Source organism: Boleophthalmus pectinirostris, unplaced genomic scaffold, assembly GCF_026225935.1.
Source record: "Boleophthalmus pectinirostris isolate CB_2022bp ecotype Guang Dong unplaced genomic scaffold, ASM2622593v1 HiC_scaffold_17, whole genome shotgun sequence".
In the NCBI taxonomy this organism is placed as follows: domain Eukaryota; kingdom Metazoa; phylum Chordata; class Actinopteri; order Gobiiformes; family Gobiidae; genus Boleophthalmus; species Boleophthalmus pectinirostris.
This window is the reverse complement of record NW_026571115.1, coordinates 10898252-10917220: the sequence shown is the minus strand read 5'-3', so window position 1 is coordinate 10917220 and position 18969 is coordinate 10898252. Positions and strand designations below refer to the sequence as shown.

General features: G+C 36.8%; 1 protein-coding gene across 1 annotated transcript in view; it reads right to left on the bottom strand.

Moving 5' to 3' along the window:
* The window catches only part of LOC110161461 (integrin beta-3-like), a 39289-nt gene that overhangs the window by 4000 nt on the left and 16320 nt on the right, over positions 1-18969 (bottom strand). The window contains exons 11-13 of the mRNA XM_020926207.2: positions 4091-4313; positions 2889-3007; positions 1257-1376 (exon numbers count right to left, since the gene is read on the bottom strand). Of these exons, the coding sequence (XP_020781866.1) occupies positions 1257-1376; positions 2889-3007; positions 4091-4313 (462 nt within the window). The remainder of the gene's footprint in view (positions 1-1256; positions 1377-2888; positions 3008-4090; positions 4314-18969) is intronic.

Genomic DNA, 18969 nt, shown 5'->3' with positions numbered 1-18969 from the left:
TTTTAAGGAGGAAACATTATAACATGGCTTAAAGCTCATAAGAGTCAGTTTTATGTAATATATTAGGACCTTAAACAGTTGTTGCGGTTACATGCATACCAAACATACCCAAATCTGATTGTTATCTGATTTCTAGACCTTCAAAATTACTCAAATGACATCCAAATCACAAAATCTGATTTGAGTAATCAGAGGAATCATAGTCAGTTGATTTTAGTGTTTACACATGATTTTGATAGTCCTTTAACTGCCGAAATATGATAATGATCAGATTGTGAGTGTGCATGCAGCTGAAGTCAGTGACAGGTTTACAACAGAAAGGAGCACACAATGTTCTCTTAAAAACACAAAAGAACACCACATCCTAATACTGAAGTACCTTACATACTTTTACAGCTTGGGTCTTTTTAATCAAGAGGTCTACAGCCAATCGTGTGTCAGGAAAAATATGTGGTTTGGAGCAGAATTCAGAGTTTCTTTAGGAAGAAATTATTAGTAACCCACAAAGATTGTAACTATTACCATCTCATTGAAATTAATTACCAGTGGTGGAACGTAATGAAGTAAAAGTAGTAAAGTACTGTACTTCAGTATACATTTAGATATCTGTACTTTACTTAATAGATTTTAAAGTGGATACTTTTTACTTTTACTTTACTATATTTGAGAGCAGGTATTTATGAACTTGACTGAAAAGTAAATATTTTTATAGTCTGAGACCTGCTGAAAAGGCTGAGGTTTATTCACATTCATAATTTGAGCAAATAAAAATATGCAAATAAAAACAGCTAGGAAATAGAAATGATCAATTCAATTGTTTCTGCTGAACAAAACTCAACAGAAATCTGTATCAAAACCACTACATTTGAAGCCTTATAAGACCTCAAAATCTGCACGATATACTTTTACTTTTACAGTCTTTAAATGGGTACTCTAATACTTTTAAGTAAATTTTTTCATGTGGTACTTTTTCTTTTACTTGAGTATTTTTTTGCTCCGGTATCTGTACTTTAATTAACAGAATGAAATAGACCATTGCTCATTACCCACACAAAGTGCTTACTACCACCATGATTACTAATATTATTATTACTATTATCATAACCACTATGACCTAACCGCTGCTAACTTTGACCTACAACTGTAATACTACAACTTATCACTTGAATTACTACAGCTCTTAGTGCTACTACAACCATTGTTCTTATAGCTGGCACTACTTCAGTACAGATACTTGGAGATGGTTGAGCCCATACCTGGCTCTTTGACCACGTATAGAATGGATTTGCCACTTTCGTCTTCGTAGTACTGGAAGTGCTGCACGCAGTCATTTTCATCTTTGTACGAGCAGTTCACCGCGTTACTGTCCTGAGAAACTGAAAAACAGGCAAGCAAAAATATTACAACATACATACGCTGTTGTCTGTATACGCAATTAGGTCACATCATAGACTGTGTAAAGAAGTGGACTATGTGATGTCACCTATAGTGTTTGGCTCCAGTCAAATGAAGCTCACTGAGATGAGCAGTTATAGGAGCAAATTTGGAGTTCCATATTAGGAATAAGAATTCATTTACGGACAAAATATAAAAATAAAAGCACCAGGATCACGTAGAGCGAGTTAATATGAACATTTTAACTCTTTCCCCCATGAAAACGACATTTGACGACCCTCCGTGTTTCCTTAATAATCCGTGTCATTCGTTCATTCGTTTTTCAATATAAAACCAAAAATAAGAAAATGAAAAAACTGTTTTTTTCATTATTTGTCTCTAAAACCAAAATGAAAAAACGGATAATGATATGTTTTTTGTTTTTTTTTCAGTTTTCGATTTTGTGCTTAAATGAAAAATGGAAAAAATGTATAATGACCGTTTCCCGTTTACGTGACTTCATTGACAGTGATGTCGGACTTTTGCACCAAATACAGACTGAACCAGGACTGATCCAGGTCCAGAACTACACCGGGACTAGTCCGGGACCAGAGCAGAACCAGAGCAGACTCCGAGCTTTGACTCCGAGCCTCCGCAGGGTCCAAGCCTCAGCTTCGAACTCTGGCCCTGCCCTGGGCTCTGAGCTTCCGGTCTGGTCCCCGTCTGGTCTCAGTCTTGGTCTGGTCCCGGTCTCAGTTCTGATCTCAGTCTTGGTCCTGGTTGAGTCCAGCATCGCAGTTTAAGTCACGTAAACGGGCCGTTATCCGTTTTTTTTCCATTTTTCTTTTAAACACAAAATCAAAAACTGAAAAAAAAGAATCATTATCTGTTTTTTTTTTTTTTTTTCATTTTTGGTTTTGGAGACAAATAATGAAGAAAATCGTTGTTTTTTCATTTTCTTATTTTTGGTTTTATATTAAAAACGAATGAATGAATGACACACGGATTATAATCACTTGTGGAAGTCTGTTTTCTTTTATGCAGTGATGCTCTATGTTTAGCCCTGGTCATTTATGTGTGGGTTGCTCCTTGTCGGCGTCCAAGGGGGAAAGAGTTAAGATCAAAATGAGGAGCATGACAGCAGCAGTTACAGAGAGAGGGGCAACATTTTCTCAATACAAAGTGAACTGGAGCCAGAGTCGATGAAGCCGGAAGCGCCCCCATGCTCACTTTGTATGTGGAATGCGGTGACTATCAGGTTAGTTATGTCCATTTATATATACAGTCTGTTTCAGATTTTAGATTTTAACAGTCCATTCAGATTTGTACACACACACACACACACACACAATTGTTACTAAACCCACAACAGGATTAAAGTAGGATTGGAACAAACCCAAACCAAGTCTACATCAGGACTAAGCTGGGACAAAGCCAGGGCAAGTGTACCTGCACCCTTACAGACATATGAATGAGGTTCAATGAATATACTGTATATTGGGTTTATAACTTACCTACTCCAATCGCTTCACCTAAATTGTCCACAACTTTAATTTCATCTCTGCAGATCCGGTTGCAGCTGTTATCTTCGATGTACTGTCCTCTCTTGAAATGCTGACACTCCACACACTGCCTATGGAAAATAATAATAATAATAATTAAAAAAAAAAATTATTATAGGTCAGGGGACATTTTACTTATTGATTCTGGCAGTGAAGTTAGTTTAAGAATCTCACTCACTTTTTTCCATTTCCTGTTTGAACATTTCTAACTTGTTTATAAGCGCAAACTATGTAGGTGTTAATACAATCTATTTTTAAAGCTGTGACTAACAACTGTTTCCTTGACAATGCAGTACGCAAACCTTGTTAACACCAGCAATTCAATTTATACTTAGGTAAAAGAAGAAAGTTTCTGACTTATTTGCAATGACTCTTGAATATAAAGTAGGGAGTAGGAAAATCTTGTATTAGTTGGTTGGGAGATATAGGAATTACATTTTATAATTTTTAACTTTTGTGACGTGAAGATGATGTTTCCTTATACTTTTTAAGTTAATGAATCGCTGCACAGGGGTTGTCTTTTGTTTACCAAGAATTGTACTAATTTTGACCTGTTCCTCCTTACTTTTAAAGGTGAATAAGTCAGTCATAAATTGGTAAGTTATATTTTATTACATTATTTTTCTAATATTTTTCTGTGGAACTACAAATGCTACAAATCTGTGTATATGGTCTTTTAATTCATTCATCGTTCCTAATCTTTTAATAATGTTGTTTCTTCATCAAAACACACCTTGTTATGTTTCTCAAACAGAAAATACTATTGCATGTTGTGATGTAGTGTGGCACTGCTCCACTGTCTTTTTAAACTCCATACACCTTCAGTAGAATCATTTGGATGATTTCAGACCTGGAAGCACCAAACTATACTGTACTAAAGGTAAAAGTTAGCTGCTGAAAACTTGTAAACTACTGCTTCCTGACATCACAAGGGGCTACAGAGCATTTTGAGTTTTGGAGGTGTAGACAGACTAATAATAAAGGATCACTCAAACATGTGTAAATAAAACAAAACACAACTCCAGGTATATTTTTGATGAGGAAACAACATTATTAAAAGATTAGGAACAGTAGACAAATGAATTAAAACACTCTAACACTCACATAAGTTAACTTTGCTTAATACAGAAGCTTTGGTATCAGTTCCTCCTTACTGTTTGATGGTGCAGGAGTCGGGGCAGGTAGGGCACTTCTCACATGTGGCTCCGTACGCTCCAGGCTGGGTGCATTGACACACACCACACTCACAGTTGCCCCGCCCGCTACACAGGAGCCCGATGTGGGACATGCAGGTGTCTGTGCGTGTGGTGCAGTTACAGTTCTCCCCCTTCCAGCCTGCGTCACACTGGCAGAATCCACAGTCACACTTTCCATGATCTGTAGATGGGATAATAAACAAAAATATTGTTTATCGTGATAAAAGTACACATTTTGAGCTTTGGAGACAGACTAATAATAAAGGGTTACTCACACATGTGTGAATGAAATAAAATACAACTCCAAATGTGTTTCTGAGGAGGTAACAGCATTATATCATGGTTTAAAGCTCACAAGAGTCAGTTTTGTGTAACCTTTAAAGGAACTGTATGTAAGATTTTCATTTTAAATTCCATAAACATGACCTAATTGTGCCCCATGCATGAATGGCATGTTCAAATCAAATCAAATATAGCTTTTACTGATAACAATTGTAATGTTGATTCATTCTTAGTGAACGTGATGGCCGAGGTATAAATGCTATAATTTGGTGTTTTGGTTCTCAAGACAGTTATCCAATCAGTAAGAAGAATGAGCCTTTAATGAGTCTCACCATTGGGTTGATAGTTTCAATGATGAAATCCAGTTGGTTTAAAGCTAAAAGGACTCTCTCTGATCTGAATTCTCACTATTAAACCCCAGCTCCTGCAGCTAATCATTAAACAGTACTTTTGCTATTATAGTATATGCTGTTAAACTTTGCTTCTGTTTCCATATCATTACTAGAAATCTTGAAACATCACTTCCTCTTTTCCTGAGTAACTTTCATGTAAGCACATAATGAGGCTTACAGTCATCATGCTATTTCTATCTACGGAAGCACTGAGAGGCAAGAGAGGAAGAAAAAGAGGCAGGTCAGAGCCTAAGTGTTTCTCCAGTATATTCCTGTAAATACCAAACTTCAGTGCCGGCGAACCAGTGGAAGAGGCTCTGGGCTCTGGGTTAGGATGTGGGAGGCCGGGCTTCAAAACTCACCTGTTCCTGTTTAGGTGCATATTCATTCTTGATGAATACATTCTTTTCATGAGTTTTACTTTTGAGTTCTCTTTTATGACTAATATGAGAAATAAGCTCAATGCAACTTTAGTTGCGCTGTTGTACTTTGTTGATATGCTGCTGTTTAGTTTATGTTGCAAAGGGGTGCACTATTGAGTAAAGGGGTCAGCGTTTGAGTTTTGAGGTAGATAACTTGTTTTTTTTGTCTTTGCTCATGTTTTCCTCGTGGAGTGGCACTCAAAGTGCCCCTGGTTTAGTCCTGGTTCAGTCCTTGTCCCCTCATGTCTCAGGTCACTGTAGGACAGTACTGTAGATATCATGAGCCTATTGCAGGTTGTTTTCACCGTTGCCAATGGCTCCAGTTTGACATTTAAGTTGTTGCTATTTTATATTTGTTATTTTTTAAATCTCACGTCGGGAGAAGTGGGTGGACGGCGTACCCTGCGTACCACGCCCACTACACCCCTGGTGCTGATGCTGGATGAAAGTATATGCCGCATGTTTGTCCCCAAATCCCCATGAGCTCCTCTTGCCAAGCATGTTTGCTTGGAGTGTCCTACTCCTGTGTTGGACAGGAGCAGTTTTACGCACAGCGCCAAAAGTCGCTCGTGAATGCTGTAATAACATAAATATCCACATAGTGCAGCGTTCTGTCTTCCAGCCTGGAACAGTAGTGAGGGAGAACGAATACACACGTAACCACATCCTAACGCGGAGCCTAACACCATGAGCTATTCTTCCACTGGTTCGCTGGCACAGAGGTTTGGCATTTACAGTTATATACTGTATATTTCTTCATCAGCCACATCAACGGTGGCAAAAAAAATAAATAAATAAATTGTAGAAATAATTTTTTTTTTGTGGAAATTTGTTTTTGTTTGTTTGTTTGTTTTTTGTTTGTTTTTCAGAAAAAAAAAAGATTTTTTTTTTTTTTTTTTTGAGTTGGTGAGAAAAAAAAAAAACACTTAGAAAATAGAGCCCAAATGACCTGCCTCTTTTTCTCTCTCTCTCTCTCTTGCCTCTCAGGGCTTCCGTATCTACCTACACTATAATGGATAGTGTAATAAACTAAAGTGCTTCCTTTTTCAGTATGATGATATAGGAATATGTATGCAAATTCAGGTACTGCACTCTTGTTGTGATAAGTTTCTAGTCACAAACAAAACAAACTGGCCACAATATGTAAGTACAGTTAATACACATACTTTAATCACTTTTATCACTCCTGGTTCACTTTTTCAATACACAAAATATAAAGGGCTACATTTGAATTATTATTAAAGGTCTCCTATTATAGGAAAATTGATTCTTGTGACCTTTTAGCTATGTTATAATGTTACCTCATGAAATTCATACCTGGAGTTGTGTTTTGTTTCATTCACACATATATGAGTAATCCTGGATTGTTGGATCTCCGCATCCGCAAAGCTCAAAACACTCTGTTCCACCTTCTGATGTCATGTAGTTGTAGTTTTTAAGTCACAAGCTACAAGAGATAGGCAACTCCAGGATTGAAAACATATAGATGACTCTAGTGAAGGTGTATGGAGTTTAAAAACACAGTGGAGCACTTCCTGTATTACTACATGACATCACGAGGTGGAACTGAGTGTTTTCTGTTTGAGAGAAGAACTAAATATGCAGGGTTTGTGTGTTAAACATGTGTGAATGAAACAAAACACAACACCAGGAATGATTTTGATGAAGAAACATTATAATGATCAGAAAATAGTGCAATATGACTTTTTTTTTTTGCTTGTTTGTTTCAAGATATTTATGACACGTGTACTGAAATGGGTTTGTGGATTCAACTGCTACAGTGTGTGTCATTATAATACACAGCAAATAAAACAGAATTACCAGTGTTGTGTTTCTTTTTATTTGCTATTAAATAAATTATCTCAATACAAATATGGTAAAGTAAAGTAAGTAAAGTGAATCATATCATGGGCTATTTGTCGCAGAAATATTTGTCTGCTGCTCAGGGATTCCTCCTGACAAAAGCAGGAAACGCTCCACAGTGAAAAGTAGACCTTATGAGGAAATGTACTTCCATAAAGGACTTCCTGAGCTCAGAGGGCACAGAGGAAATGTCAGAGCAGTAGATACTCTCACTTCTGATTTTAAGGCATTTTCAGAACATAACTGCTTTATTCTTTGCAACTTATTATATTTTATGGTAACTAAATAGTGTTTGGATTATAAGCTAATAAGACAATTGCTGTATGATTATGAGTTTGGGTAGTATTTGTGAATGGGCCTTTATTTCTCAGTTACTAGATGGATTTTAAGCTTTGTCTAACTGAGATTTTTACAATGCTGTCCCACTATTCTGGTGAGAAAAGCAAATACCGCTAAATAAATTATGCAAAACCACATCTCAAATTTGAAAAAAAGAAAAAAAAAAGCATCTGGACTTTTTTGGAGTCTCAAATAAGCCTCATTCATTTACTCCGCTGCTGACCGCGAACTGTTACTGTAGTCACAGCTGCCCTGGGGGTAGACTGACAGAAGCGAGGCTGCCAATCTGTGTCATCTGTCTCTCCAACCACCAATACCCACACACCACATTCATACTAAGCAAGGTGGATGAAGTGTCTTGCCTAAGGACACAAATTATTTCCACTAGAGCCTCTGAGTACTTACTATCTTCATTCCAAGAACTAACACACTAGCTTGATTCATCAGCCGGTTTAACTTGGTGGAAACCGTCTGACCTCGGAGCATTAGGATTCGTTCTCTCGATGGTAGGCAGGTACTTTTTTAATTTAACCAATTGCTGCTGTTTGGTTGTGATGTATGTAATGCCCCGGAACGCTCAGTGGTGTCCAAATAATTGCCGGCACAACAGTAAACAAAGCAGAGAGTGAACTTGTCTGTCAACGATTATTGTCATTTCTGCGAGATGAACTTGCGAATTAAAGATGCAATAAAAAATGCGAAGTTTGTATATGACAAAGGAAGTCCAAAGGAGGACAGAGTATGCAGTCTGATATCGCAACTCAGATTGGTTTAACTCTTCGCTGATTGGCCGGTGCGCAGTCTACAACTTCTGGGGTTCATGCAAACCGTCAAGTGTATTCCGATTCCTGACCTAGCTGTTAAGAGAAATGAATCTGAGCTGAGGTGGCGTCATCCTGGCTACTAACACCCCCCACCCTTCTTAGTTTTGGACATCAGACAAGATCATAAACGTCATAACGAAGAGGACTAAGGGTGTGTGGCATCACCCATAGCGTCAGGCTCCAGTCAAATGAGACTCACCGCAGCTGGTAGTTACAGGAGCGAATTTCAAGCCAGTTGCATAATAGGAACTGATTTACAGAAAAAATTGTGAAATAAAAACACCAGTATCGTGTAGAGTGGAATAATATGAACAGCAGGTTAAAAAAGTCCATTTATATACACAGTCTACGGGCAAGAGCATTGAGAAGTTGGTAAAGTCACTTATTATTTTCATTTTAGAACAGTAAAGTACTTTATTTTACTTTACATTTATAATAAGTAATCAGTGTTGGGGAGTAACAGATTACATGTACCGCCGTTACGTAATCAGAGTACAAATTATGAGTAACTGTATTCCGTTACAGTTACTGTTTCAATGAGTGGTAATTGGATTACAGTTACTTTGCTGAAATAAGTGGATTACAAGGCGGTATTTTCCTGTTTTCACATTTTGTGCTACATCCCATTTATTTATTTTTTTATTTCGGTAATTCCACTCATTGCCAGAAACCCAAACAGAACGCGCGCAATAAGAGCGATGTAAACGTCATGTTAAAGTTGGCGGTGTCAGTCACACAGTGGAAGCAGCAGTGCATTGGTAAAAACGCATTTGTGTCTTGGAAATTCTTCTTCCGATGTGATATATATATATATATATATATATATATATATATATATATATATATATATATATATATATATATATATATATATAAATATATATAAAATCGCCTACAACTTAAATGTGAAACAGGAGCTACTGGCACCGGTGAAAACAACCTGCATAGACTCATAATATCTGCACTACTGTCATATAGTGACCTGCGACATGAGTGGACGTGCACACAAAACACACACAACACACACACAACACACACCTTCATCATCGTCATCAACCTGAGAACCCGCGGACCACGTCTCCTTCCGTAGTTACAGCGCGGACACCGCCGTCTCGTGCGCCGCGTGTGGAACGTGTTTTCTGGCGTAAACCGCGCTTCCTCCTGTGCGCCTCTAAACCAGAACTAACACCAGGACTAAAACCAGGACTAACCCAGGACTAAACCAGGACTAAACCAGGACTAACCCAGGACTGAACCAGGTTTAAACTAGGACTAAACCACGACTAAACCAGAACTAAAGACCTGGTCTAGACCTGGTCTAAACCAGGTCTAAAATCAAGAGTAAACCAGGACTAAACCAGGACTAAACCAGGACTAAACCAGGTCTAAACAACATGACACCTAACAGTAGGTTGACATAATTTAAGGTGATCTCATATAAAAAATAATTTCTCTATCAATAATATTTTTTAATCTGGTGAAGGAAAGGCTGATCTTGTTACTGTCTTTTAACAGACAAAACCTCTTATGTTAAGATATCGTGGTCTTTGTTTCTCTACAGCAAACAGTTGTTTTTTCATGGAGACTTGGGCTCAGACAATTTGAAGACAACAAACAAGAATTTTCAGGATGTGGTTGCTACATTCATGTCGTTTAAAAAAACATGACAATATCAAATAATCCAAAGTAATCAGATTACGTTACTCACTTTAAGTAATTTAATGGATTACGTTACAAACTACATTTTGGGGTGTGTAATCTGTAATCTGTAGGGGATTACATTTTAAAAGTAACCTTCCCAACACTGTAAGTAATTCTTGTATTATCCAGCATGATTTTTGCCTATTTAAAAGAAGTAGACTGGGGACTGGAGTCTTTTTTTATAAATGCAAAACTCTGCACATGCTCCAGTTTAATTCTGGCAAAAGTTAAAACACTGATTCGCTTTAACAGTCGGAACAGGTCAACCCACAAAAGTCAAGTGATCGCAGAAGTTCACATCATCAAGTCCTGCCACTACTTCTGATTAAATGGCCCATACTATGCTATTTTCTGATCTATGCTATAATGTTGATTCCTCCTCAAAAACATACCTGGAGTTGTGTTTTGTTTCATTCACACGTTTCAAAATGCTCTGCTCTACCTTGTGATGTCATGAGCTGTTTTTGAGAAGGTAACAACATTATAACCTGACTTAAAACTCACAAGAGTCAATTTTATGTAATATAAGACCTTTAACTCCATCAAACCTTAAATTCAAATGTTAAAGTTTGGGTAAAAATGAATAGGAATAGAAATAAAACTTTCCAGAACCAGCAGTGCTATCCCCATTTTTTTTGTTGCTATGACGCAATAGTGAGCTGTTTGGGTTAATACTTTACACCGACTGGTCGCACTAGACCCATTAGAAACCACATGGATTTTAGCAGGAGGCCGTGAGAAGGATTTGCCCATTCATGATTAAGAGCAGTGTGAGTCAGATCCCAGCAGGAGAAGGAACTAGTCATAAAGTAACACCAGCGGAGCCAAAGTCCACTTTTCTGCTCCTCCAAACCAATAGAGTTGCTTTGTAAACGGCTTTATAAACATAGAGACTGGTTCCTGGGCGCTGTCTCTGCTGCCTTTAGTCCACTGTGTGTTATGGGGTCAGCTGGAGTTAATGTTTAACAGTGGGACAGTAAAGTTACAGCTTCCGGAGTTTGTGGACATGATGACAACAAGAAAATAAAAAAAAAAAAAGAAAGTACTACTACTAATACTACTAGTATTATTACAACTACTACTACTACTAGTATTATTACAACTACTACTACTAGTATTATCTACTACTACTACTACTAGTATTATTACAACTACTACTACTAGTATTATTACAACTACTACTACTAGTATTATTACAACTACTACTAGTAGTATTATTACAACTACTACTATTATTAAAACTACTTCTACTACTATTACTACTACTACTACTAGTAGTATTATACAACTACTACTATTATTAAAACTACTTCTACTACTATTATTACTACTATACTACTACTACTACTACTACTACTACTACTACTACTACTACTACTACTACTACTACTACTACTACTACTACTACTACTACTACTACTACTACTACTACTACTACTACTACTACTACTACTACTACTACTACTACTACTACTACTACTAATACTAATACTAATACTAACGCTAAGACTAATACTGGATCTACTGTTACTACTTTTGGAAGTACAAATGCAACTGGTAGGCAATAACTGGTACACTTACTTTATGCTATTATGATATATATTTTACTACTATTAGTCCTACTACTACCACTGCTATTACTAATAAACTACTTTGACTTCTACCACTTGTTACAGTACTAGAAATTCACACTTGGGTCTGATGCTGTATCCATGTTTTGATACTACAATGATGACATTACATAGAAAGTAATTTTCACCACTGTATAACTGTAATTTATTTTATAAGTATTTGATTTCAATAGCTTTAGTCTTTTTGACAGTCAACTGAAACTGTGGAACTGTTTGGCCATTTAAGGTCGAAAGTCTTCCCATAGTATAATTGTTTACTACTATAATAACAAGAATTACTACTACTACTACGCTACTATACTATTACAAATACTACTGCAACTATTTCTATTTGTACAGACACTCAGCTCTGTCAGTATCAGTCGTGACTTTACATTGAGAAAACAATGGTCCCAGTGAGAAGGGCACAGAAAACTATTTTAAAAAACAAGTAATTTTCACTCAACCGGAAAAGAAGCTAAAGGATCAAACAAGACTGATTTAAGCACTGAGTACATTTTGGGCAAAGTGCCAATAGAAGAATGTAAATCCTGCTCTCTCCTTCTCCTTCCTTCTCTCACTGTCTTTCTCTCTCTCTTGCCTCTCTCTCTTTCCATGTCCCTCCCTTTCTCTCTCCCCTCACTCTCACTCCTCCCTCCTCTCTCTCCTAATATTTACAGGCCCTGGGGCAGTACTTGTCTGCTCCTGTCTCTCTTTCTCTCCGCACGCTTCTGTAAAGAAAAACATAACCTCTGGGGCCAAGATGGAGAGATTTTTAGAAAGAAGGGCTTTGGGTCATGATAGAGCTCCATCTGAAGATGATCCCACAGAGACTACATTAAAAGATGATAAAACACTCTTTCAAAAGGTGAAATTTAAAAAGCTGTTGGTGACATTCTGGTGACTTCAGAAAGGAGGTGAAAACAGTTTACACTTTGAAATGACTAACAGTTTTATGAGGTGCAGTGAGACATTTTCAAAGCCTTATCATAAACAAAGCCGAAATTTTACACAATTTGCTAAACTACTTAAAGGTCCAAAATGAAGCCATGTGAGAATGCTGTTACCTCCTCAAAAACATATCTGTAGTTGTGTTTTGTTTCATTCACACATGTTTGAGTAACCCTACAGCTACATCTCCAAAGCTCAAAATGTTCTGTTTCACCTTGTGATGTCATGAAGTGGTAATTTTCAAGTTTATAGCTACCTTTTACTTTTAGTTCAGTGGAGGTTAGCAATCCCACATCTGAAATTATCCAAATGATTCTGATGAAGGTGTATGGAGTTTAAAAACACTGTGGAGTAGGACTGGGTATCATTCAGAAGTTGCCGATACGATACATATCGCGCGATACAGTGAGCTTACAATTTGATGCAATTCAGTTCAATACGATATATTTCAAATCACTTCGATACGGTCCAATAAAAAATAATGTCTAAATCATGGCTGTGATACTAAAAGTCTTTGTTGAACCACTTCTTGTGCGAAGTGAATATGAAACACACACATTTTAATCATCAAAACAGTGAAAATGTCAAATGTGTTGCATAAATAAGTTGCCTTCCCCTGAACAAGCAACAAAACTGTATCGCTGTAACAAAATAATTTATAAAAATATACCAAAAATAACTCTTGGCAATATATCGATACAGCAGCCCATGATATCGATACTGTATCATCACATTAAATGATACGATATATAGATATTTCAATATTTTTGCACACCCCTACTGTGAAGTACTGTGGTACCTTGTTTCTTTTAAAGAAGCACTATGTAACTTTTCTTGTGGTGTGTCATATTGGAGTAAACTAATCTAACAGCGTGGAGACAAACAGATGACACAACTCGACCACAAGACAGGTCAGATGCAGATGTGGGCGGCAGTTGCTCAGTTGGTAGAGCGCTCGTCCACTGATCTAAAGGTTGGCGGTTTGAATCCCTTGGGCAAGACACTTAAGCCACCTTGCCCCTAGTGTCCACACTTGTGTGTGAATGTGTGTGTGAATGGGTGAGTGGTTCCTTATAATAATGCGCTTTGAGTGCCTTGAAGGAAAAAAAGCGCTATAGAAAAATGTGACCATGACCATGTGGCTAGGAGACCCCACTCACAGTAAGAATGCATGCTTTTCTGTGTATTTTTGAGCAATAAAAACTTTTAATTAACCAGATAAGTATAGTGCCATACAGTGGAACATTCCAGGTGAGGCAATAATATCTTCACGGAGATAAGCACATGATGGACCCTCCACCAGAATTTCATAGTCCTTTTCTGCATATTAAGACCTCCTTTTCTACAGACAACTACATGTTTAAATTTGGTTTAATCTTGATTTAGGTCAGATTAGTGGATTTGTCTGGGATTTTTCCAGGTTTAAACTTGGATTAATCCAGATTTTGTCCTGTTGAGTTGCTTTTTTATCATTTATTGAGTTTATAGACTCATAGGCGTAGGTTTCATTTATTGCCTGGTTAGAATCTTGCTCAAACCTTCCTGTTTGTTTTAGTGTCAAACAATGATCTTCAGATAATCTTATGACACTGAAATTACATTACACCCACTTTTGGAAGGTTGCGTTTAAAGTTCCTGCTCATTTTGTAACCTTTTTAATAGCTTTTATTATAGAGAATCTTGATACTTAAAATGACTTGCTACTACTTGTCTTTGCATATCTCTGAAACAACAATATCGCAATATTACCCAATTTTCAGTCACTCTTGTCTCTACACTCAGTCCCAGTCTCAGTGGTTTAGTCCTAGTCTAAATTTACTCCTGGATTAGATCTGATATAATACAGTCCTCATTTGTGGATTTTAGAGGTAGACTTGTTCAAACAATTGCATGGACACATTTGTGGTTATAAAGGGCCCATATTACGCTATTTTCTGATCTGCTGTATTTTATAATGTTGTTTCCTCATTAAAAATGTACCTGGAGTTGTGTTTTGTTTCATTCATATATGTTTAATGCACAAGCCCTGCATATTAACGATGTGATGTGTATTTATAACATGACTTAAATCTCACAAGAGTCATTTTTGCATAAATTAGGACCTTTAAAAGATTTTTAATGAAAAAAAAGTCTCTATAAAGCAGGCTCTTGACTTGTTGATAAAAGTGACACATATTTTTAAGTAATTTCAGCCTGCCCGCACACAGGACCCCCTCCCTATCCTCTGACATCACCATAACACGCTGTACTCAGAGTTTCTACATATTTGGGTGTTGCAAATTACTCAACACTTTTAGAGCAATCCAACCAAGAGCAATAAGACAATGATGAGTGAATGGGTGGTGCAGATAAAGGGGCATTTTTACTTCCTAATATGGTAATGCTGAATAAAGTCTATAAGAAACAATGACACATGTACTTTTTTTACATTGCTACAATCATTAACAATAAACAACTATTTCTTATTTTAAGTTTGCATTAATATCTTTTTTATATTACAAGCGAAAAATTACAGTTGTCACAATTTCAAACATGATTTAGAGATTTTTTTAATATCCAGTCCAATAAATTATAATAAAAACAGTGGAATGTACTTTATGACACTAAATAATTGAAGGTTTCTTTTAAACGTTATCATGATATGGCCTAGTTCTGATATAAATCAAGACTAACTATTCAGAAAAGGTCTCTCTTCCCTTTTCAGTGATGATCCTTCAAATGAGCATTTACCCTCAATACTAGTTTCAGTATAAAGTTTGTTTTAAAATGTTGGTTTATGATGGACAAATCCAAGCCAGCACACAAACACTATTTAATTTTCTTAAACCACATAGCACTGTTTTAATGTGTTTTGAATTCCCTCCCCACACATTTAGACAACAACTTTTCTAATCGCTACCAATCACTTATTAATTTATGACAGATGTCTTGACCATAATGCAACAATAGTTAAAAGTCTAATGTAAAATTGATTCGTTGTGTGTTTTTAATGATGTTATAATGTTATCTACTCAAACACATGGAGTTGTGTTTTGTTTCATTCACACATGTTTGAGTTAGTCCTTTAAAATTTGTCTATTAGTTCGTTAGTTAGTCAGTTTACATCTCCAAAGCTCTAAATGCTCTGTTCCACCTTGTGATATCATGAAGTAGTTTTCAAGTTAACATCTACCTTTTACCTTTAGTTTAGTTGAAGTTGAAAATTTCAGGGTTGAAATTATCCAAATGATTCTAGCAAAAGTGTATAGAGCTTAAAAATATAACGGAGTGCTTCCTTTAATTACCACATGACATCACAAGGTGGAAGGTGGATTGTTTTTTGTTTAAGAGAAGAACTAAGAAGCCTAAATATGCAGGGTTTCTGTGTTAGACGTGTAAATGAAACAAAACACAACTACAGGTATTTTTTTGATGAAAAAATAACATTATAACATAGATCAGAATATAGCGTAATATATAAATAAATAGTGTGAATGTAACTGCTGGCTTATCATTAAACTACTACAGCCCACAAAATACTCAAGTAAATAACCTAGCAATAAAAACAAACCCTACATATATCTCTCCTAAGCTGAGCAACAGTTTCCTGTTATTTATGAGGTCACAGTGACTAGACAGAATGACACAAACAGCCACATTTCCTAATCAGCATAAGCACGGTTAAGCTTATTTCCTTTAATACTATCTTCAGTATACTGTATGAGATCAGGTCCAGACGGTTACCACACTAAGGGCCGTTTAAGTTTTATTACTGTAGCAATGATTTCCTGTTGCGTGAGGTAAGAACCCAATCACAAAAGTAATCGAGTGTGTTAACTTAATAGCTGAGTTAATACTCCAGTTCCTATTGGTATTAGCGGCAGTTAAGTGGCCACACATTTGAAGTGGTGCAAGAAGTAATGCAATGTAAAGTGTAAATTATATTACTGAAGAAAAAAAGCACACACCAGCAGATACAAAACACCAGTCAACAAAAATATAACTTTGCTAATGGATGGTAGACCATGGAGTAGTTTGAACATGTCTTTTGAACATGGTAAGACAACAATAAGCACTATCATTATCATCAGTGTTATGTTAATGTGATTCTGTTACCGAAATCACAAGTTAGCATCTTTGGTCTACTGGGTCTAATATATTGGTAACTGTACCTAATTAATAAATAGATACAAACTTCTATGTAGCACAAATTACATACTTAAAAATAAGGAGTATAACAGTACACAAAAATCACGGTTCGGAACATACCTCGGTTCTGAGGTCACAGTTCAGTTCATCTTTGAAACAGTAGGGGAACAAAATGCAAAACCATTTGCTTGTTGTTTATTTGTGTGTTTATTAAACCAACAAGTTGTTTTAACATCCCCTTATTTAATTCTGTTTAATATGCCATTTATGAAATAAAATATATGCAAAGTGCTGCTAATAAGTTAAATAAAAGATTCTCAAAGCAACAAATGTATGAAATATTATAAAAAATAAATTCCTTGTAAACAGTAAACAAAACTTTTCAAAAAGTAAAGTGCAGCACTAACAGTTCCAGGCTGAAGTTTTACTCAATATTCATATTTTTGGCCCAAAAAAACCCCAACTTGTCCATACTGTCTGCAGTAAGTGCAGATCTGCTGGCAGTTACTATGTCCCCAGCGGTTGAAAATACCCTTTCTCTAGGGAGAGAGGTCAATTACGGACGAGTTCCCTCGTGAATATTAAAGAGCTGAGCCTTCAGTGTAGCTGCACATGTAGTAGCGGAATGTAAACACACACAAATTGTGCAAATTCCCTCGTGCACAGTCCTGCAACGAACCACACGTCCCGTACCGAACGGTTCGGCACAAACACATGTGCCGTTACACCCCTGCTTAAAAATATTTCTACTACTGTTGGTAATATAAAGCCAACTGTTTTAACCAGGGTAAAACCTCCTTGATTAGAGATTTTAATGGTGCACTGTGTAACTTTTTATACTGCCTATTTTTTGCCTTGTTTTCCCTATGGCAGTATTAAACTTTTCTGTCTTCAAGGAGACAGTGAAGTCACCAGGCTGGTGAAGTCACCAGGCTAACTTACAGGACAGATCTGTGAATGGGCAAGCCCACTCACAGTAAGAATGTACTAATATGTTGCTCAAGGGATTTTTAGCTATAAAAATTCCAGTAAGTGATTAAGTTCAAGACAGATATCAAGAAAATAAATAATATTTCCATGGAGACAAACTGGTGCCCCTTTCAGAATGTCCTGAAAAGTTACTACAAAATCACTTAAAACCTTAACTCAGCTTGCTTTAGGTGACAATTCAGGTAAATACCAGGTTAGTTTACAGGTCAGATCTGTGGACAGGCAAGCAGATCCTTCAGCAGAAAAGTCACATAGCGCCTCTTTAAGTACGTTCTCAAAACTTGTTTCACAAAATCACCTATAACTCACCTCAACTCACACTGCTTTAGGTGAAATAAAAGGGACAAAACAGGCAAATACCAGAGCCTTAATCCTAGAGGCCATGTCCCGATGTGTGCTTTGATTAGTCAGGCTTAGCAACAGTAAGAATGTAAACGCAAGACGTGTTTACAGATGTGAGTGTTAGGATCTGACTCAGCTCTGGCTCCGAACGGACAAAGGAAGGAAAAAGACAGCACTCCTCAGCACTGAGAGACTGGGAAATGGAAGAGAATGGAGAATGTATTTGGATTGAGAGGGATTTAATAATCATTTTGTTTATGTGTATCTGATCCAGCTGGATTATTGTGAAACTGAACACATAATGGGTCGCTATTTACAACAACTAATAGTACACAGCAAAGGAATGGGATATTAAAGGGCCCATATTACGCCATTTTCTGATTTCTATGTTATAATGTTGTTTCCTCATCACAAACATACCTGGAGTTGTGTTTTGTTTCATTTAACACACGAATCCTGTATATTTATATTTAGTTCTTCTCTCAAATAGAAAACACTCCACCTCGTTCCACCTTGTTATATTATATGTTAATACAAGAAGTGCTCCATTGTGTTTTTAAAATTCTTACACCTTCACTAGAATCACCTGGATGATTTCAGCTCTGGAACTGCCAATTTGTGCTGAAAGTAAAAGGTAGCTAACTCAAACATGTGTAAATGAAACAAAACACAGCTCCATATAGGTTTTTGAGGAGGTAACAATATTATAACATGGATTAAAACATACAATTTTGTGCAATACAGGACCTTTAATAGGATGGAAATAGACATTTAAGAAACAGAGGTTCTGTGCCGGCGAAAGGCGAAACTGAGGACCGGGGCACAATGACTGTAGTTTTGCGAGGATTCACGTGGTTAGGAGGGATGCAGTCAAGGCGGGCTGTAATTGTCAAGGGGGCTGTCCTAAATATAAAGCACTGCGTGAAACACTGCCACCCCAATCATGGACCAGTTCCCTCGTGAATATTAAAGAGCAGAGCGTTCTGTGTAGCT